Source organism: Polyodon spathula, chromosome 19 (genome assembly GCF_017654505.1).
Source record: "Polyodon spathula isolate WHYD16114869_AA chromosome 19, ASM1765450v1, whole genome shotgun sequence".
In the NCBI taxonomy this organism is placed as follows: Eukaryota; Metazoa; Chordata; class Actinopteri; order Acipenseriformes; family Polyodontidae; genus Polyodon; species Polyodon spathula.
This window is the reverse complement of record NC_054552.1, coordinates 1928367-1950675: the sequence shown is the minus strand read 5'-3', so window position 1 is coordinate 1950675 and position 22309 is coordinate 1928367. Positions and strand designations below refer to the sequence as shown.

Here is a 22309-nt window from a genome sequence, read left to right as displayed (position 1 = left end):
CATTCAAAGTCTCTGTTATCTTTACCTGGGACCCTTGGCTTTGGTTTTTCTCTTGGAAAGATTGAACTCTGGTGATTTTCACCCTCTTCTTATGTGTCGCTGTCCTGGCAAACAAGGCTGCCACCCCTTTTAAGAAAACTGAAACTACAATGAAAAGGGCTAGCTTTTTATAATGGCTGTTAATGTTCACCAGCTGGATGCAAGTGTTCTCCTCTCGGAAAGAAATGAAATGTTGAACAGAGTCAGTGCCAGAGAGGTTTGATGCATCACAAATCCTTGTGCTATTCCAGTCTGGATTTTTTAATTAGGTCTCCAGTACTTTTATCCTCCATCCTGTACAGATTTATCAAATATGTAGAAGGTTCTGTAGTTTCCAGATTACAACTGGAGCGGGAAATCCAATTGAAAGACATGGCGAAGCAATATTGTATCCAGGAGAAAAAGTGAAGTTTGTCAATATGCTATCAATCAAAGGGGGTTTGCCAAATGCCAGGAGTGCTAAATCATTAAGAGTAGCCTGGGAGTTCTTGGCCACACAGTAATCGTATTATCCACAGATTATAAAATATGCTGGTAACGTAGATATTTGTGACCAGATGAAGAAACCCAGTGAACCTCGGGTTCAGGGTAGCCTTTGGTTAAACATGTTAGATTAGCGTTACTGTTACTGATTAGCAAAACTGTCACAGAAAGAGGTTTAATACCATCCACGAAGATATGCATTTCATCCATACCCACTTCGTTTTCCAGCTATGCAAGAGTAGTAGCCACCTTTATATGTCCAGGGTTCCATTGCCATCAAAACGTTACTGTCACTGGAGCCGGGAATTCTCTTGTGCGGTCAGAGAGGACACAGTATATTTTAGGAGCAGGAAATCCTGAAGCTTTGCAAGTCAATCTATTTTACAGCAAGGTGAAAGGTTTCACCTCGGAAGAGTCCAGGGAATGTCACTAATTGACTCAAATGCATTGGTGCCTTCCTGTTTGCTGTCATCCTAAAATTAGAACAGCTGCAAGCCCATGGATTACCCATGGCTGAGAACGTTTCTGTCCTTTTAAATCCACCAAATAACCTGTGGTTTATTACTTGCATTTTGTTATGAGATAGGGATAAATATTGGATGGCAAGGGAATTTGAAAACCAGTGCTGGTGCAATGCTGTGGGCTCGTTGTTATGCAGATTTAGATTATTAAGCATCCCTAAATGTAAAAAGGTTAAAGGGTGTATAATCCTGACTGTGTTATTTTGCATATAAATCTCTTGTATGCTGTCCAGTTTTGAAAAATCCTTCTCCTCAAGCTCATGAATTCAGCTGGTGCTCAATATCAGCTCGGCAATGAGAGGGGTCTTTGTCAAAGCGCAGGTAGGGACCGATGTTAAACGGTTTTGGTGCAAATTCGGCATTCCCAGCTTACCACTACCCTGAAATGCGTTATAGGAGATGGCTTGTATACAATTATTAGAAATGTTAAGGAGCTTTAATTTAGGCAGGTTGAAGAGACGGCTGTTTGCTATTGCTGTTATAAAGTTCCCAGAGAGATTTAGCACCCTTAAGTTGACAAAGGGGTTAAAAGCGCCTTGGCTAATCATGCTCAGGTTATTCATGCTAAGATCAAGAGACCTGACCTGAACCAGTCCCTGGAAAGCGGACTCTTGGAACGTCGACATGGAGTTATTGGAAAGAGTGATTTCGTGAAGGAGTCTGAAGGGCTTCAGAACCTTGGAGGGCAAGGTGACGAGTCTGTTGTTGTCCAGCTTTATGGTAGTGAGGAAGTAGGTGAATGGCATGAAGCTGGTTATTTTGGAGATTGAGGACCGAAAGGGAAGAGCACCCAAAGAAAGAATAGGACTCCAGTTCTTGGATTTGATTGAAATCCAGGTGTAACTCCACGATTTCTCTCAGACCCACAAAAGTTAGACCATTTATAGCATCCAGCTGGTTGTAGGAGAGATCCATCACAATTAGATCTGGCAAGTTTTGTAAAGTCTTGGGTTTGAGTGCGGCGATACAATTTCCCTTCAGGTCCTTGAAGCGGAGGGAGGGAAGATCTGCGAAAGAGTCAATGGAGATGCACCTCAAGGCATTATTGTAAAAGCTGATTTCCTCCAAGGCTGGAAACCCATTGAAGACATTTGGAGAGATGGTCGTTAAGTAGTTATGTTCCAGAGACAGCCTCTGCAACTTGGTTTTGGTCTCAGGTTCAGAGAAGGCAAAGGACCACTGACCTACAAATGCTCCTGATGCAACTCAGGTGTTTTTGTTCCCGCTAATCCTGGTTTCTACAAGGGCCACCAAATCCGAACTCATTCCCTTTGTGAATTCCTGGATGACTCTCTCAGCTAAATCCCTGTGTGTCAATGAAGCCGATGCAGTTGTTACTCAGGATGAGGGTTTTCAAATTGGAGAGCATTTCAAATGGCCTGGACTGAATTGCTGCTCAATGAAAGGAACTCCAGAGAAGTCAAGCCCAGAAATGTCTGGCTGTCCAAAGCTCTGATTCTGTTGTTGCTGAGGTCCAATTCCTCTTCAGCTGCTGTAGTTGATCTTCAGCCTCAGCTTCTGAGCATAGCTTGGTACAGAAAAAGCTGAAGGTATCTCTTTAAGCCCAGCGTAATTGCAGTCAATATCTGACCTGTCCAGGTAGCAGTTACATCTAGGTAGACACGATGAAGATGATATCAGATTATTTAGGGAAATGACCAGGATGAGGGTCAGGTTTTTGATATTGGTAGCTGCCATTGAGGAAGAGAAGTCAAGACCCCATCGAAGCTCGGGGAATGAATGCTTAACTGAGTCATCCACTTTATTTTCAAGGCTAACTTTATTGCTTAGAGGACAAGCACCAAATCAAATGGCCCACATGTATTCTGCTAGCATGGATTATCCTTAAGTAAAGCATGGCTTTGAACAGATCTAGTAAAGTGAAAGTTATTATCAAGACAGTGGGCAATTGGGCAAATATAATTACGAAACAGTACTCTGTACTACCCTCAATTATGTAAAGCACTGGATTTTTTTTTTAGACTGAACAGTCACAAGTGTTTGGAAATTGGCAATTTATTTTCTTGTATTTGGCTAAAGGAATAAAAATGTTAAAATTAAGCACACATTGGAATGAGCAAGTACCAGATGCTGCCTTGGCAAATATTATTTGCATAGAAAACTGGATGTATGAACGCCAATGCAATTCACAAAGTGCTGGAGTTGTTTTTCCTTTCGAGCACGTACTTACATGGAATTTGCTCAGCTGCAGTTTGGGACATCAATTCATCCCAATGCAGAAGAAACTAAAGATATGTTTTTTATTGCTCTTGGTTTGCCTTCTTATTTCCTCATACATGTGTTACAAGCACTTCAATACATAGCCTCTTTTCATTGCCTTCTCCAGGGTGTTTAATCTTTCCCCGGCTTTACAGAGGGCTTGAGTCAAAAGCAGGAATAGTTTGACAGTCTCATAAACACAGAAAGAATGCTGTACTGAAAACAGAGCCCACGTTGAGCTAGACATGAGGCAGAAGGAACAAGACGAGGAGTAAATGTTTTCCCGGCCTGGTGTCTGTACCATTGTCTGGAATTGAAAGACATTGAGAGTCTCTTTTGATACTGATGTAGCCCACAAATCTCAGCTCTTCTGTTTTGTTTTTTGTATACAGATATAGGTCCCTCATACATTACGCATCAAATACAGATTGCATGTCACATGTAACAGTATTCATTGCAATCCTAAATACAGCAAAAAGTTTGCACTGCCAAGAAAATAACAAAGGGAGTGGCAATCAAAAGCAAGTACTGTTCTTTCAAAGATTTTAATATCGAGACCCCACCCAACACGTAACCTAAATGTATAGTAACCAAGAGCTTGGTTACCAGCTTCAGTACGCTTACCTTTCCCCACTTCGTCCCTTGTGATTATAGGCTTTGCCTCAGTTATGTTATATTTTTCTGTACAGGAGGTTTATATATATATATATATATATAATATATATTTATATTATATATTATATATATTATATATATATACACCCACACACACACTAAAAGAAACTACTTTGATGTGTGAGATAAAAAAAAATAGAAATGTTTTTCAGATTCTCCAAAAAAGTGCTGCACATGACATTCTCCTACTTGTGAGGACAATGAGAATAATTTGCTGTCAAAGCATTTGTTATTGAATTTTAACAGCTTTCTTTATTGCAGCAGCATTGAGCATTTTATAGTTTTGGATGAAGCGTTTATTCTTTATTATAAATAGTTTGCTATGGAAGGTACCTTTACTTAAAAAGAAGATGCACCCTGTAGCAAGTAATCCAGCATGAACAAGAGCGCTGAGATTAGAAACCTCAGCTAAATCATAGCTCCTGTCAAGTGCAACACTTTACTGGACTTAAAAGTACAAAATTGTACCCCCTTTTATATATCAAAGTGCACACGTTTTAGAACCCCCTGCTGAGCTACGAAGAGTACAAGAGGAGCCGCACAGCATGCTACAGAGTGAACCACATCAGCAGCTACAGGACCTTGACATTACTGAGAAGTCTGGAGCAAGTGCCTGAGGAGAGGAGCAGAACTGAATACTAAGAAGCACCCAGAGATGAAAGGATTCAAAGAACAAACTCCAAATAGCTGGGTTCTTCTGCTGCTGGGTGCAGACAAACCTTTATTGGTGCATTCGTCGTCTGGAGGGAGGTACAATTAACTGTTTCGACTGTTTAACAAATGCCATTGATATATATTATAATAACATGTTTATAGATGAATTATTAGTTGTTTAGAACAGATCCTTTAAATTGAAAGTGTCATTTTGTTTTAAGGATTTGTATTGCTTTTAATAATGTAAAGTATGTTTTAAAATACATTTGAAAGAGTTATTAAATTACAATAATGCAGACCATGTACCGGTAAATGATGTATTCCTAAGAACTGAAACACGTTTGGCTTTGTGTGAAACCCTAGATATAATGAGGTGCAAGTTGAAGACCCCTTACACAGATTTAAGGTATATATATATATATATATATATATATATATATATATATATATATATATATGAGAGAGAGAGAGAGAGAGAGAGAGAGAGAGAGAGAGAGAGAGAGAGAGAGAGGTAAAGAGTAGAAATCAGGAGGAAACAAAGAGTTGCAACGAGGATCGTGTTTAGTGTCTGTAAAAAGTTGCTGTAATGAAAGCAGAGTACAGTCCTTTCACAAGATTACCAGGGTGTTTCCCATGTGTACTATGTGTCAGTCATATTAGGTCCTACAGCAATGGACTGACCCACAAGTTACTTAAAAACCTGTTTAAATAAGAACTATAAACCTTGAGAATTGTCTCAACCAACCAGGTTCCCAGCAACTTTCATTTTCCACACTGGTAGACAGATCCTCCTTTAAACTTTAAACTCTTAAACTAGACTGCTGTTAACAAATCTGACAACTTTGGGGTTCAGTCTGTGCTTCTCTGGCAGTGGGAAGTGGGGTTCAGTCTGTGCTTCTCTGGAGGTGGGGAGTGGGGTTCAGTCTGTGCTTCTCTGGCAGTGGGAAGTGGGGTTCAGTCTGTGCTTCTCTGGAGGTGGGGAGTGGGGTTCAGTCTGTGCTTCTCTGGAGGTGGGGAGTGGGGTTCAGTCTGCGCTTCTCTGGCTGTGGGGAGTGGGGTTCAGTCTGTGCTTCTCTGGAGGTGGGGAGTGGGGTTCAGTCTGCGCTTCTCTGGCTGTGGGAAGTGGGGTTCAGTCTGTGCGTCTCTGGAGGTTTCTGCGCTATCTCTGGAGGTGGGTACAAGCTGGAGATTGTTTTGCGATTCAGTGTCCCCTTCAGTTCAGTCGGCTCTTTCCAGGCCTGGCTCTGTGGCTGTGTTTATTTTGAGTCTGTAAATTGTTCCAAAACAGCCCACCGCCCCCCACTTTTTTTTTACGTATCAAAGAAGATACTGAAATCACCTTTTAAATTATAGTGTTGAAAAAAGTGGCTAAAAGTGTATCTTTAAGACTATATTATTTATTATTACTATTATTTAAATTAAAAATAACAGAAGAGATTGTCAGTCCACTTCAGTTTAGTGTTTGATTACGATCTTCCATTAGATTTAATAAAGCCTTAAAGAAAACGCTGAGCAAGGTACTTGAAATTCAAGTTCCGGAGTAGAATGGTCCTGAGCAGTCTGTCGGGCGGCTGTTTCCGAAGGGTCCTGAGCAGTCTGTCGGGCGGCTGTTTCCGAAGGGTCCTGAGCAGTCTGTCGGGCGGCTGTTTCCGAAGGGTCCTGAGCAGTCTGTCGGGCGGCTGTTTCCGAAGGGTCCTGAGCAGTCTGTCGGGCGGCTGTTTCCGAAGGGTCCTGTCAGTCTGTCGGGCGGCTGTTTCCGAAGGGTCCTGAGCAGTCTGTCGGGCGGCTGTTTCCGAAGGGTCCTGAGCAGTCTGTCGGGCGGCTGTTTCCGAAGGGTCCTGAGCAGTCTGTTGGGCGATTGTTTTTGTCCTTCTTCCAGCTAGCCGATTGTCACATGGCCCTGCTCCCGAAGAGTTTACTCAATTATTGCCGACATTATGACCATGACTGCAATACCGCTGCACATGAGCAGCACTTGCAGGACAGACTGCCTGCAGAGAAAAACAAAGAAAAGCAGAAGAGTGGTAAATCTGTGTTGAGCTCTCGGGCTCCTTGTGTTTCAAGTTAGTCCTGTGCAGGACAGATCCCAAAGGATCTGTAAAGCTGCCAGAGACAACACCATGTAAGGTACTGGGCATTTTGCACAGGTGCTGTGCATGGACAGCAATACCAAAGAAAACTCGAGTCACTAGATGGCACTGGCCTTTAAACCATCAGAGACACTCTGCTGATCCAGTCTGTGTTACACAAGTCTGTGGAGAAAGACAATAACTGCAAAAAAGTTGCTTCTGAACAAAAGAGCCTTTACTGGTGAGAGAAGAGGAAACAAAACAAGCAAACAAAATGTACTTTAATCTAATCCTAACCCCAAAATTGTGAGCTAATGTCCTATATCAAAACTGTAACCATGTAAAACAAGTATCAGAAACATACAACAAACATGAGACAAGGACTTTGAACAGGGACTGGTCCCAGCTAGTTTTGATTAGCAAGCCTACTGTATGGACTCTTAGCTATTCCCTGCTGTAAGAGTTCCGCCCCGCTGGAACGAACACTGGCATTTAGAAAGCCTGGGATCCAGTCTGCAGTTACTGTTCCTGACAGCTCTACCAAGCAGCCTGTAATGATGGGTTCTGACAACCTAGTGCTGTACAGCAGCTGTAAACATCTGCTACTTGCAAAGGGAAGGAGGGAGGGTTTGATACACTTTGCTATGTTTTTACTATGGAAACTTTTCTAAGAGTACAGCACCAAACGAGACCCTGCAACGTAACCTCGCAAGCAAAAGCATCCACTTACCTAAGATTGGTCTCGTCAAGAAGATCAGGCACTACATTGACCAGAGCTATATACAGGAATCCTCCAGAAGTGAATGGCAAGATCCAGGAGGTTGTGCCTTCTATGTGGTTAAAAAGAAAAAAAAAAAAGTTATATATATATATATATATATATATATATAATATCATATATCTAGATAGATATATATACTATAGATATATATATATAAAAAATAAATATTTTTTATCTTTCCCTACTGTATGACATCACGTGCACGATATTATTATTATTATTTTGACAGACAAGAATGAAACGGTGGAATCAAACCCTTTTTGCATCTCAATCAGAAACAGCTTGCTTTGAAAACAGAACGATTGCCCCCGCAACTATCTCCGAATCTGTAAAACACTCAATAGCAAGATATACAGCAGCATTTAAATAGTCAAATTCTACTAGGATTAGATATTGTCTTCTAGCTAAAACGTCTGTCAAATAATTGCTTTTGTAACATCTTAAAGTCCAAACTTTTTTTTCTCATATTGCTACACTGAATAAAAAGACACACCCAGAAGGTCCCTCCTTGACAGCCCGGTACCCTACCTGCTCCTTTAGGGGACTGTGCATACAATGCGAAGCCAGCTCCCAGCACCCCCCCAAATGCTGTGGAGAGCTGCATCTTGGCAGCGCTCCACCGGTCGAACCCGGCTCTCAGCAGGATGGCAAAGTCCCCCACCTGCAATTCAGAGGGTTTGTGGTATGTTAAGCAATGACTTCTCTATATTGAAAACACTGGACAGGATACCTTGCATAGCCGATATGGGCTTTTAAGCCTCTTTCCAATCTGCTGCCGGGGTTGACTTGAAAGCGAACGAAATGAGGGTCCAACGTGAAGGATACGAACGGCGAGTTTTAAATCTCTGATTGCAGGAAAAAAAAAAAAGTACTACAGGTTGCACATGGGTGAAACTGCTGAGCAATAAGAGTCTTATTCCATCCCAGTACAGACTGCTTTCATGGTGCATGATGTATGCTTGAAAATGAATGCTTCCCACACTGCAGACAGCCCCAACTCATTCTTCCTATAGCTTCCAACGGTAAAAGGTTTTCCTTTTCTTGCGGAGTGACTGTGCATGGGGAGACACTGCTTAAGAGGAGATGTTTAACTAAAGCAAATCTGCAGTATCCTGAATCAACCCACCCACATTCCTGCACCCACACAAAAAGAGAACTTAACATTTCATGTAGAAGCGAGTAAAGTTCACTCTCTCCAATTAAGTATGTTTACAGAAAAAAAAACAAAAAAACCTTAACTTGTTCCACCCAAGTCAATGCGCTGCAGGAACATTTAAACAGGAAAGCTACAATAAAAGCGGCATTTACTCACCTCGTGAGGTATTTCATGAAGAAGAATAGCCAGCGTTGTTAAAAAGCCGACCTGTCGAGACAGCAATGACGGGGTTACTAATCAGTGAGAGTTCACCAGGGTAATGGAAGGTAACCAAGGGAACCACCGATATAACTGTTCATTGTGAAGGTCTGTGTACTTAACAGTAATAAAGGCAGAAGGGCCCTCTCTCAATACTTCCCCGTGTGAAGAGGCAATGGGTTTAAAAACAACTCAAACAGGTTTACCAGCCATGTCTGCCATGAACACCGTCCATTACTGCAGCTTGACAGAGCCTGGACTGCTACCCCTACATCTCTAACAGCACAGACAAAAAGCAATTTCATGGACCGTATGCACAAGATTTGCTGGAGGTACAGAAATGATTATATTGCTTTGCACTGTAGGTAGAAACCATGGGTTTGAAGGCCTAGTCTGCTTAAATGAAATAAAAAAAACAAAAAAATAAATGCAGGAATTCATTGCAAATAGTGCAAACAAGTGGAGCTGAGCCAACACACACAAAGAGAGCATATGAAAGAGCAGTGAATATTGTGCTAGAAAGTGCTGGCATCTCTGAGGCCTATACATACAATTTGAAGCATTGCTTTATAGTATGTATTTTTAGGACTGTTTCTTTTTAAAAATAAAATTCTCTTGGGTTTACATTCTTGACAAAGCTTTTCTTAAAACACATCATTAGAGTTTTGTGAACACGGCCCACTAGCATACGCTACAAGCTGGAATTACTTTATAATTGCATTATTATTGTACACTGCATCGTTCACCCCCTAGTCTCTGTAAGGCTTGGATAATAGTGCCTGCTAAATGACCAGATTAGCCCTGCTGTTAAGCTCCTCTGAAATTATCACTGCAATGCAGTTTATTGATGACGAAGCAATGTGGATGAGCGATGCACTGGATAGCTGCTTCCAGCATGGAAAGTCTCCGGAAATGAGAGGATTGATCTCTGTGGGCTTCTCCAGGGAAAACACACACACCCATCTGCACCATGCATGTGGAGAAGAGGCTTCCATAGGCAACAGGCGCAGGCGCAGGCATTTCCAGAAGCCAAAAGCCAAAAGCCAACATACTCATATTCAACTATATTCTTCTATGGTTTAGCCATATCTGCACTCAACATAATGACCTGGATGATAGTCCAGTTTGTGGAAAGGACAGGAAAAAAACAAGCAAAAAAAAGAAAATCACCAATTATAATTCGAAAAGTGAAAACGAGTTCCTGATTTGGTAACTTAATTGGGTGTATTTTTTCCTTTCTGAAAATAATGGGGCAATGACCATTTAGAGTAAATCAGTGTGCGCCTAAAAATAGTCAAACACACAGAGACTTACAGACACACACACACACACACACCTACCTTTCTACTGACAAGAAAGCTGCCTCCCACAGCCAGTCCGTGTGTGAAGTTATCAATGCAGTTGGCCAGGAGGTTTAAATAACCGCTCGTCTGTTAAAGCAGCACAAATCGGAATGGAAAAAAAAATAAAATGAACAAGCAGTCAAAAAAAAAATTAACATTTGTGTCTTGAGCGGTTAACAGCAGTTTGTCTGAATAACATCACAGGAGTTTCAGCTCTTAGGAGCCGGTGGTGAATTACACTGTGCATTAACCCCCACCTCTAGCCCCTTATTTAGCAGCAATCTCTGGCTGCATTTATGGTAACAAAATCTGAATCTGTGAACTAGACTGAACACATTGATACATTAACGAATTTAACTGCTGGAACCCCGGCAGTTTGGTGTGCATAGTGCACTGTAAACTATAAACTTTAAAATCAACCAAGACACAGAACTCAAGTCTTAGTAAAAGTAACTCAGAGGCTTCAGCAGGTATACAATTCCTGATCCATAATCTTAATCAATTCAAGCTGACAAATGTTGTCTGGTAACTAACAGGTAAATTAGGGATATAAATTACTGTTAGCAGTAAATTAGCCATCAGTTTTATGAGAGAGTAGATTAACCCCCTCCCAGATTTTGTTTCAGAACAGTAACTGATGCATTGATAAGAGATTCTGTTTTTATAAATCCACAGTAACTGAGGAATAAGAAAAGTCTGAGAAAGATGTCTGATAAATATGCATCAGGCATTTGGATCAACGGCAGCAATGTTTTTAGATACAGCTTGGTCTGAGGATACGTGCTTCAAATTAAGCAGTGACCTGTTTTAAGACACTAATGCCCTCAAAGGCAAAAAGCATTCCTTACACTGTTACTGTACTCCTGTAACAGGTACTTTAAAAAAACTCACTTACGCATACATAAACATAAATCCCAACATTTCTTCAGCTGCTCTTTTGCTGGCAAGAAAGTAGAACCAATTGTGAACATTTCCTCAAACCTTTATGTTCTCTGTAGTCTGGTGTAACATTGTCTTGGGCTTCTTTGCAGAGTTATTGCAGTAACCATTGGAGTGTCTGGTCTTATCTTTCAGAGTGATTATCTGTCCAGCACAGGCTCCATTGTGAAATCTGGCATCAGCTTCTGTGCAGCTCTGTAGGAAAATTAAAAAAAAAAAAAACAGGCATAACTGGAGTTGGAGCAAATGCAACATATCAAGCTGGTGTGATGCACCCCATGAAAAATGTGAACACACACACAAAATGTAAATCATGTATGTCCCGGTATGTAAGCTTATGAATGTACATTATGTATACTTGCACTGTAAGCACGCATGAAGGTACATATGCAGTCTGCATGTACACAGATGTATGTATATACTGTATGCATGTACAGTATGCACGTATGTGTATGCAGTATGTTTGTTTGTATATATGTCTGTATGCCTGTAAAGCATTATTATTCTCATTGTATTTGCATTGCTTAACAGCCCAGCCTCAAAATCAACCCATTTCAATCAATTCCACGCTGCAGCAAGAACATGATGAGACAGCAAAGGATTAACCCAATGAAAGCAGGCGGTTACCAAAATGACCTTTTCAGTAATGCGGGTTTGATAAGTCTCAGAGGCTAATCGAAGAACGCCACACCTCATGGCAGAATGAACATCACCACGGCAAAGTGAATCAGCAACAGGAGGGCTGGCAGTCATACAGTCATTCCTCCAATTTACGAATGATTACACCGGCTCCGTTTCACTGAACTGATTTTAACGATCACTTACAGACTTCTTAATGGGCCTGATTAGCTCTATGGTTTGACTTATCTCCTGGGTTGGCTATTGAGGTCTGTGGATGCTGCCCCAAAAAGCCCTGTGGGCGAGGGGTATTTCAGCGTTCTGCAGGTTGTTCATGTATCTGGGCAAGCTTTACCAATATCCTGATGAGATAAAGAGTGATGAGGCGCCAAGGACGGGGTGCGCTGGGAGATAACACAGCAACTAGGCTTGTTATCAGGCTGCTGACAACTTCGCTTCCCTCTGATTTAGACACACAAGGCAGGAAGGAGAGCAACAAATTAAAACACAGCAACCCTGGAATACCATTTATGGATGATATCGTTCACAAACACCGAGTAATCACCTCTGGGACAAGTGCCGAGACTGTGCCGTTTTCTCGTTACCAGGGCTGCAGCAAAAACCTCTCAGGACCAGATATTACCTTTTCACATGTCCACTTGTTTCAGGTGCCTCCCCGTGTTTGCTGCCTCTGAGATGATCCTTCATAGCATCTTTAAGTAGCCCCCTTCCCATGCTGAATGTATAAAACAAATGCTGCTTTTTTCATAATCTTAATCTAATGTTACATTAATGCTGTGCATGCGTTCCACACTATAGAATACTAATGGAGTTTACTGTCAAGTAGTGTGCGGTATCTACTGATGCTTTAAATACTGTATAGGAATGAACTACCTATTATATTTAAGAGGTCTTTTCAATTGATCTAAATAACAGCACCACTCAACATAACAGATGGCATGTTAGGAATAAATCTTAATGAAGAAAAACGTTGTTCCCACATTTTACAAGCGACGAGAACGAAGAGCACAAGGAAGAGGAGAACAGCAGAGTGCTAACGACAGCTGCAGCTGACTGATGCAGTTTGTTATCCTGCTTCATTGTTTCGCAGGAATATCAAATTAAATAATCACACATGTACCGGCAAACTGACAAAAGGCTGCTAGTCTATTGCATGAGTGCAATTCAACTTTTTTTTTTTTTTTTAATCTTTTCCTGGATATTGTACATATGGATGCATGACTTGTACATTACAAATGTCCTCCCCGTTCTTGTACTGCCCTTTCAACAGTGCAGTGAACCTCACATGGGTTAAACTTACAAGAAACTCAAGTAGACAAAGTTTTGGCAAGTGGATTCATCGGTGTATTGAACAGGTTAAAAAGTCGCTTTGCTCGTGCACCTGGTTGTTTTAATACAAATTACCAAACTTGACTCTCTCGGTTTGTGTACCCTGCAGCACTGTTAATAAGGAGGATACTTGGATGATATCAAACACTGATCTCAAGCTCTCCCGCCACTGACCAATGGTTTGTTAAATCTGTTCCTGCCGCTGGCTCACTTAGCTTTGCTGTCTCCTCTTACATCTACCCAGGTTCCCAGGAAAATGAATGCAATTGTAAGCAACTCAGCACGACAGGCCACACTTTAGGGTTCAGCTTACAGACGATTAAGGGTTTTGGATTCTTCTTCACAAAACACACACCCATAGAACAGCTGTCACAATACTAAACATTTCTTAGCAGATGTGTTTACACACATCGCTGCTTCTGAAACTGACACAACCTGGGCAATCTCATTAACAATAAGACCTTGGAAAAAAAGTTAGAAATAACATGTAGCTGTGAATCTTTATTAACAGTTGCAAATTATATGCTGTCAGAGACTTGCTGAGTGTTCCAGTGTGCACAGCTGCCACTCTCTGTCAGTCAGAAACGAGAACAAACACAAATTACTTTAATTACTTACAAATTACTTTCTTCCTTGTGCCGTAAAAGCTGATTTCATCAGAGCCAGGAGGCTTTTAGCTGAACACAAAACTGTGTATCTAAAATATAACGGACTGATTTAACTATTTATTTCTTACCACTTGCACTGTCAGAATAGCTGCCTTATTTTTTGCAATACTATATCATAAATTACAAGAAAACTGCATTAGGACTGGAGTTATTCCATACGATTGTTCTGAAAAATGTGTGGAAGGTCTCGGAGTCTGTGGCCATTGTTCTTGTGCTTGGATCTACCGTGAAGCAATAACAACTATGTCACGCATATATTATGGGGAAAGAAAAAAAAAAAAAGTAACACACAGGTATTATTCTCTACACAGCTTACCATCGATTTGATTTCCGGATGCAATAATACAACAGCATCCCCAGTACTGGGGCGTTGCAGAAAGAGGATTAACTGCATTTTAACATCCATGGGTCATGACATTATTGGGGGCTGTGAATAAGGAGCAATTTCTAGGCAGGCTTAATGGAGGGTCAGAGAAGAGTCAGCTTGTGACTTACTGCTATGAAGATACAACACGGATACAAATGAAATCCCACCACACGAATACCGAGCACTCTTATCTCCATGTGCCCCATTCTCGAATCGCTATACATGCACCAGCACTGTATATGTTTTTATAGTGTATAGGACAGGAAGTGTAAGACTGGTTCTTTAAAATGTTGCTGTCCCAGTATATTAGTCCACATGCCCGACTGTGACTGCACTCATGCCACCCTTTTTAAACCTTAGTCCCTTCAGATAAAGCAGATTAAAGCTGAACAGCAAAGTACTTGAAGTGCCATGGAGGCAGCATCCAATATAGATGTGACATAAAAGCTGTGCGAGTGCACATGCTCCTGCGCACAGCAGACCTCTATAACTGTCAAAACAAATACAAATAGCAAATCAATCTCAAATCCTAATGTTCTCTTTTCTGCAGACTTCTAAATTCCGCAACGTGAACAGCTTGTCTACTGTATGTTACAGTATGTTTATTTACACTGCATTAATTTTGAAAGAAAAATGACTTCGGTGATACAGTACCACCTTAAATGGTATATGGAGTTCTTAAACGCAGTGCAGGACCAGATATCAGGTTTTGAAAACACAATTAAAAATACTTGTTGTACTATGTGTTTCTTTCAAAACTGCACACCTGAGTTTTGGACTGCAACAACCACAACCACATGCTTTAAAACGACCAGATATTGAGAATGCCAGTAGACTAATATAACAAGGTTATGAACTCTGCAGTCCCGATAGTGTTGAAAAGTACGGGCAAAGTATTATGGGATACATACAGTTAAACTAACTTCGCACAATGTTGTGTTCCATCAAAAATATACAATCATGCTGTCATCTGTGACCAATCAGGATACAAGCTGCCAGAAGACCCTTTCAGCTTTCAACGAAGGAAACGCTGCCACGGTTATTAAGTGCTTCAACCCCCCATGCCCTTTTACTGCAACCAAACACTTCCTGTAGAAGAAAGCACCAAAATAAGGGCTGCAAATTCCTACCGAATTCCGGCTGAGTACCACAGGAAGAACACCTGAATATCATACTCACTTGAGTTCTGAAGTCATTCATTCTGAAATCAGCCCTGCCAAGTGGATTCAATTATCTGTATTCACTCCATGTTTTCTGTAACACATGATGTTGATCACATGTACAAGGCATGCATGAACAGGGGGGCTGAGAGACGTGTTCATTCATGCTTTATACATGTGATCCATATCCTTTGTTACAAAGAAACATGAGTCAGCTCAGTTGGGATTTATTATTCTCTCATGCATGTGTTGCAATCTGGAATGTATCTGACATTACCGTTTATGCTGGGAAAGGATGTCGAACCCTCACACCTGCCCTAGTATCCACCTGGCACTAATACAGACCTGGAGCTCAATATTCAGTGTCCACGAGTGCCTGTGTATGCATGCTGCTGAATCTCTTAATATATTTCACACAGTATATAAAAAATAAAAAAACTCACAGGTGATTCATCCTCTTCCTCCCTCTCTCTGTCAGGGAACATTTTCTCCAGGACGAGGAAAGTCAGCAGCCCTGCTATCACCCAGAGACCCATGGACTTGTGCTGCTGGTGGCTGTGGCTCCCAACTGCATGGCAACAAACACATGCATACATACATGAAGATTTAAGATTTTAACATTAAAAAAATATATACTAAATCAGGTAAGAAATAGACTGTTTCTGGTAACTACTAAAGAGTCCACAACATCCTGCCTGGTAAGTTGTTTATTGATGTCGATGATACATTTTAACAAAGCAAGGAAGTAATTTTGGAATACTGCAAAAAGGGAGCTGGAATTGAACCTGCAATGCCCATTTCTGTATTTGTCAATTTGTTCTGTTTAACGCATGGACTCTTAAGCTCTGTGTTGTAACTCCCCAATTCTAAACCTGAACCCCATGCACTCCCAGGCCCACAGGCAATCAGAACATAACCAGCACTGGTTACCTGTGCCACTGCTGCTGCAGGAGTAAGCCCAGGCCTCTGGCAGAAGATGCAGGAAGACGTCACCCAGCAGGCCACCGATCGCAAAACTCAGCAGCTGCTTCAGCTTTTGGGAACCCCCTGCACGGGAAACAAAACAGCAAACGACGACTTCAACAGGAGCCAGGAGCCCTGCTCCTCTGTCTCGACTGAACCAGAGCTGTCTCAACACCTAGAGGCATCGCTGCCGGACAGGGATTGGGATCGGTTTTCTAATTGGTTTGCAAAGCAGTTGCTGCGCTCTCAACATCTCTCTTGCAAAGATAAGGATCGACAGTGCATCTCATTGCATGAAAATAGAGCAGGGGTGTCCAATCACGATCCTGGAAGGGCATGCCACTCCAGTTTTAACAGGTAAAATGACATAACTAACTACAGATTCTGGATGCAGGTTTGATTGGTTTAATTAAACCATTTAGAACAGGGCTGGAACAAAGACCAGGAGTGGAAGGGCTAACTTTGGCCACCTCTGCACCAGACAGTGCTCCCCATTTTAGTGGAATGGCATTATGGTGCTACCGGGAGACCTGACCATACATCTTGTTCCACTGCATAAAGAGCCACATTATCAGGGAACACTACCAGTGTGCATTGTTAGAGTGTTTGACCGACTTCTGTCCTACAAACCCTGTACAGTAAAAAAAAACATTTTGGATTTCAACAGGAACTCGAGGTTAAATGAGTTTAAAAAAGAAAAAAGGACTTTTGCTTTTCTTGTACCTCACTAAAAAGAACATAGCTCTGCTTTTGCAAGGAAACAATCTGGAGCACACCAACCCTGACAAGCACACTAGCTGAGGTTGCCAGGGGCTGGCTAGGGCTGCCAAGCATCGCCACTGACTTGCGCAAGGAGAGGAAAAGCCTTTATATCAGTGGAAAGCAGATGACATAGCTGACACTGAGCTAATGATCAAGAATGAAAACAAATGACTTGAATGCAAGAGGACAGCTATCTAGTGGCTGGGTTGTTACTCCAATCTGCCGGTGTTTGTTTCCATGCCTCATCTCCAGAGTTTCCCATATATTACCAAGCCTGTGAGGAGGAGATAAACAGGTCTCAACAGGACTGGACTGTTTCCTAACCCATTCCAGCCACAGCTACTCTGCCAGTGTGTGTATATATAATAAACTAGCCAATTTTAAACCTCCTTAACATTGCAATAGAAAGAGTCATCATTGTAATATTGTAAGCAAACACTGCAGCTGTAATTGAGACTGCCATGGTAATTATAACTGACCCAGGTCTGACACTAAACACTAAGTGGCGTTTGCTATGAAATGCAGTCCTTGTATGTCAGAGAGGCGAGGGAGAGTTGGTTTGTTGTACAAACCACAGCAGAAAGCAGAACAAAAAAAGACACTTTGTTTAGTCTTTAATTTATCACGTCCAGGCTTCTGGACACTTGGAAAAAGTGTGCTCCAGCCAGCTGTGGGAAGCACAGTAGAGCTGCCAGATTTTTCTCGACTTTGACAAAGGAACGCCTCGACAAACAAATAAGCTTGGAGGCTTAATCTCCTGAGTTCCAGAGGTCTGGGAGCAGTGATGCATCACAAGAATCCTGGCACCAAGGGTTCACAGAAAGTCTAATGCTAGAGGCGTCCAAGAAGCATCAATCCGCAGAGTTTGGCTGTTAGCAGAGTCCATGCATTTGTATATATTAACACTATCTGCAATGAATACAGATTTAGATATAGGAGCTAACGCATTTACAAGATATATGAATAGGCTACATACTGCCATTAGTAAACTGCAGGGATAGCATGGACAGAACAAGTGCGGGTCAGGCTAATATGCTTCTGGCCTCTCCAGATGCTTCAGCTAGACTATCTCAGGGTAGCCCAGGAGCAGCCCTTTAGAGTAAAATAAACATCAGTTTCTGAATCACAGGCAGGAAACAGCACAAGCCTTAAAGAGAACATTGTTTCTTTCCTACTAATTAAAATGGAGGGAGATCCATTAGTCCACGTAATACTGTAAGAAATGATTTCTGCCCGCTTAATACTGACTCACTGATGTATAACAGCAGGTTATTAATCATCTGGAATGAATGTAGGGTTTATCAGTCAAAGCTGCTTGAATCATTTTGGTTACCATTTTAGATGTGACCATTTCAGGGACACAACTATGCTATTTAAAGATCTGTGTGTTAACTTCTTTATTTCTAATACACTAATTCAGCAAACAGGCCCACTATCTATTAAATAGGAACCTTGTATTAAAAATATGCCACCTGGCGGCTGAAGGCTGTAACTGCACAAAGGGACCTTAAAGGGAAAGTCATTTACAGAATTTCTGGCTCAAACTTGGACATTGCCAGAAACAATCACCCACCTTCGGTTTTCAGGACGGCCCCAGCCTCGATGGGGATGACCAGGAGGGGAAAGATGCCACTAAGGCCGACCATCACCGAGCCGATGAGAGAGCAGACCCAGGCGTCAACTCTCTCCCCTACAAAGAGCTCCGACAGCGCCCCGAAACTCAGCAGCTCCTCGGCGCACCACCAGCGAGTGCCGGCCGCAGCCTGCACCACCGCGGCCTGGGGCATCTTCTTAGCACTGGATCTGTGGCTCCAAGTCAAAGGAAGCAGCAAGGCAGCCACGCTCAGGTTTAAACACAACGCCAGTCTCGGTCCTTTCATTCTGATCCAGTCCTAACACACTCCAGCCTGGGCCTGAGCACTTGGGAACAAAACACAGAGGAGTGGGCAGTGCGTAAGCCCTTGTTCAACTTCAGCAGTTGTTCGGGAACATGTGTTTATTCTTCAAGGTCCTGTTTCGTCTTGACAGTTCTATCTAACCACGTATTCCAAAATGTAAAAATGAAGATTGCTTAGAATTTCCTTCACAGATTTGCCGGTTATCCATTTCTTTTACCAGAGGTGTCCCATCACTGTTCTGGAGGTCCATTCCACTCCAGGTTTAAAAACAGCTCAAATGACATCATTACCAAACAATTCTAAACAGGGTTGGAACAAAGAGTGGGAGTGCCAAATTTGGACCCCCCTGACTTGAGCCACTTCTGTCACAATGTTGCCAATACTTTTATTTTTAGGAGTGTTCCTATTGTTTTTGGTTTTAGATTTGAGAGCGTGTAGAGCCGCAAGACCAGACTTGAACCTCTCTGCATTCCCCCCCCCCCCCCCTCCAAATGCCAAACCTTATTTAACTTTAAACAAACTGCATTCAAGCAAGACCATTACCAAGTGTGACAGCCAGTGATACTTTGTGTAGCCCCAAGTACAGATCTGTAGGAATATGTAAAAATCTTTTTATAGCAATTCACTATTTTTTGGTAACCTTTTGTAACGAATTAAATATTTTAACAGATATTAATTTAGCCGGTTTCTAAATGCATGTCACACAACACAATTCTATCTCTAGAAACAGTTACGTCAACCAATCAGGGGTGGAAGTAAGACTCCTATTGCATAGCAGTTTCCCGCATACCAGTTCCAGGTTTTACTATGAGCTTGATGAGCCACAGTGTATCGAAATAAGACCAGTTGTGTCTTGTTTAACTCACAGTAAAACATCTATTTATTTTTTATGTTGGACATTGGATGATAACATAATAAAAGTAACAATACAAATATTTGTAACAGTTTTATTGTCACAAGTATGTTCATGTAATGAAACATTCCTTATTCAAAATACAAATTGCTCCATTCAGTAGCTAAGGGGGGTTTAAAACCCATTTTAATGAGCACCAAAAAGTCTGCCCTTGAATGCCACATTGCTGCTTGCCATTGACTTTTGACTCAGCATCATATATTCCATGGAAACATGTTGGTGACATCACAAAGCACAAACCACAACAGCAGTCCAATGAAATTCAAAGCAGATTAAATAACCTCAGAGAATAATTAAAAAAAAAGGTAAATTTACTACTATGCTACTACTATAATGCACAACAAAAAATGCCTAGTGTTTTTCTGTATGCAGTTAGACATACAATAAAGGCAGCCCAGGCATTATAGATTGATAATGGTATTTGCAAAGACCAGAGTTTAGAGCCGTATTGATCGATCTACCTGCTGAAGTTTTTGACACAGCTCTGTAAATAACACACAATATTATACGGCATATATGCTCCTACGACTGGCACATACACTCAAATATTTGCAGTCAGGGGCGTGAGAATAATCCATTGTATTTAATACATGTATAACCAAAGTTAAACATTGCAATGCCGCGTTATTAAGTATTTGTAGAAGTGCTGGGATACTTACGAATTCGCACAGGGCAGTTTCCCACCCTTTCCCCCAACTGTTAAACTTGCAGGACCTCGCATTCCCATCTGGAATCTCGATTAGTTTGGTGCAGCTGCACTAAAGTCTGAAGACAACCAGCCAACGTGAATAGTTAGAAGTGCCAGCATAACTTTCTAGAAAATCTACTGCATTACATTACGGCAAAAGAAAATCGACACTGGCTGGAAATGCATTTCTTAACTATTCAAAATTCAATCCATCGATGGATTAAGACTCTTCTTTTACGTTAGGGTTAGGGTTATTATTAATATTGCCAGTGAGGTTAAACCTAACAGAACTTATTAACAATACAGGACCGTACAGTACTGCCGTGTACAACAAGAACGATTAAAAAGTTACTCACGTAGTGCCTTTTCGCATTTTTATTCTTGATAATCTGACATTTTAAACGTTCTCATTTCAGTACTAAAACTAACCGTGGATGATCATTTCGACCCTGTAGTTTGAGCTCCAGACTAACCCTGTCATCCAGTTCTTCAGCAACACAGCAACAGTACTAGCGTGCAGTGGCCTGAAAACAACTCGGCTAGTCAGCTCCTCCCGCAGCCACGTCTCCTCTACGCCCAGAACCAAACACCCACCACGGAACTAAATAGGCAGAGCAGGGCCACATTCTGTACTGTACACGTACGAGGACACTAAACGGAACACACGCTTCCGCTTTTCACACGTTTTTGGTGTTTTGTCCTGAGCATTGTGTTGGTGGGAAGCGTGTTCTGCTCTTTGAAGCAAGGAAGCAGAAATTATTATTGATGTTCTATCTATCTATCTATCTATCTATCTATCTATCTATCTAGCTATCTAGCTATCTATCTGTCCGTCTGTTTGTCTGTCTATCTATATATTTTTACATGCTAAACACATTTACTGTGCTATTATCGCACCAGTAAAATGTAGCACAATGAGAGACAAACGGGCATCTCCCTGAAAGCAGTGTGTAATGTAATGACTGTACATTAGGGGGTGCTGTCTACCAAGTGTATTGCTGAATAAACAGTACAGGTTTATTCAAGGGTGACCCTTGATTCCAGCCCTGTTCTCAATGGTTTCATTGAACCAGTTAAACCCCAATCTAGACCCTGAAGTAGTCTGTGATATCAATTTATCTTGTTAAAGATGGAGTGGAATAGCCTGCCAGGACTGGGATTGGTTTAATTAATGCAGGCACTACGTTTCTGCTGTATACAACTGCTTTGGATTTCCATAGAGAAAAGTACAGCAGTACCTGTCGCTGATGACTTTAAAAGCTCAGTCCACGCACAGCCTCTGCCCTGTTGCACACACATCATGATTTAAATGGCTTTTGTAACTATAATAATAATAATAATAATAATAATAATAATAATAATAATAATAATAATAATAATAATAAAACATGCATAAAAACTTTACAGAAGAATTTACATTGAACGCTGTTTAATCTGGATCCTTAAAATAACAGCATGGCAGAGATCTCTTAAGATATCAAATTGCAGAACATCAGAACCACAGTGTTACAAGAACGCATGATTTTCTAGTAAACAGGAAACCATGGAAGAAACTTGCTGAGCTATATCACGCAAACAGCAAGGACCTGTCACTGTTGCAGATGCCACATCAGATGATCAATCAAGCCTGAATTGAAAGATAAATACAACAAAATTCCCCAACAGGTTATCATGGCAATAACAGTGGAGTCTCACCGTACAAACGGTGAGACACTCATTCCTGAGAGCTGTTTTAGGTCAGCAAAACATGAATTAATTGATAGACAAAATATTGTGTCAATTAGTAGTTCTGGAGTTTATTGGCTTGGTGACTGTTTAGTTTAAGTGACTGTAACTAGAGGTTT

At 41.4% G+C, this 22309-nt stretch overlaps 1 protein-coding gene across 3 annotated transcripts; it reads right to left on the bottom strand.

Moving 5' to 3' along the window:
• Window positions 1-6355: 6355 nt before the first annotated feature.
• On the bottom strand, window positions 6356-21066 carry LOC121294738 (zinc transporter ZIP13-like). 3 transcript variants are annotated; one of them, XM_041218787.1, is made up of 11 exons: window positions 20822-21066; window positions 20437-20542; window positions 18540-18886; window positions 16172-16288; window positions 15685-15809; window positions 11121-11273; window positions 10137-10226; window positions 8755-8805; window positions 7971-8103; window positions 7392-7491; window positions 6356-6583 (listed from the first exon to the last, which is right to left on the bottom strand). In XM_041218787.1, exons 3-11 carry the CDS (start codon window positions 18844-18846, stop codon window positions 6508-6510), a joined length of 1152 nt encoding a protein of 383 aa, XP_041074721.1. In that variant the 5' UTR covers window positions 18847-18886; window positions 20437-20542; window positions 20822-21066; the 3' UTR covers window positions 6356-6507. The 3 variants fall into 3 exon arrangements, with proteins under 3 accessions (XP_041074721.1, XP_041074722.1, XP_041074723.1); XM_041218788.1 differs by having other exon boundaries at window positions 20895-21066; XM_041218789.1 differs by having other exon boundaries at window positions 20939-21066.
• Window positions 21067-22309: the final 1243 nt, after the last annotated feature.

Coding starts and splice junctions, on each gene's coding strand:
- LOC121294738 (XM_041218787.1), bottom strand. CDS start 18,846: ATGAAAGGACCGAGACTGGCGTTGTGTTTAAACCTGAGCGTGGCTGCC. Junction 8,806..10,136: donor GCTTTCTTGTCAGTAGAAAG/GTAGGTGTGTGT, acceptor CTGTCTCGACAG/GTCGGCTTTTTAACAACGCT. Junction 7,492..7,970: donor ACAGTCCCCTAAAGGAGCAG/GTAGGGTACCGG, acceptor TTAACCACATAG/AAGGCACAACCTCCTGGATC.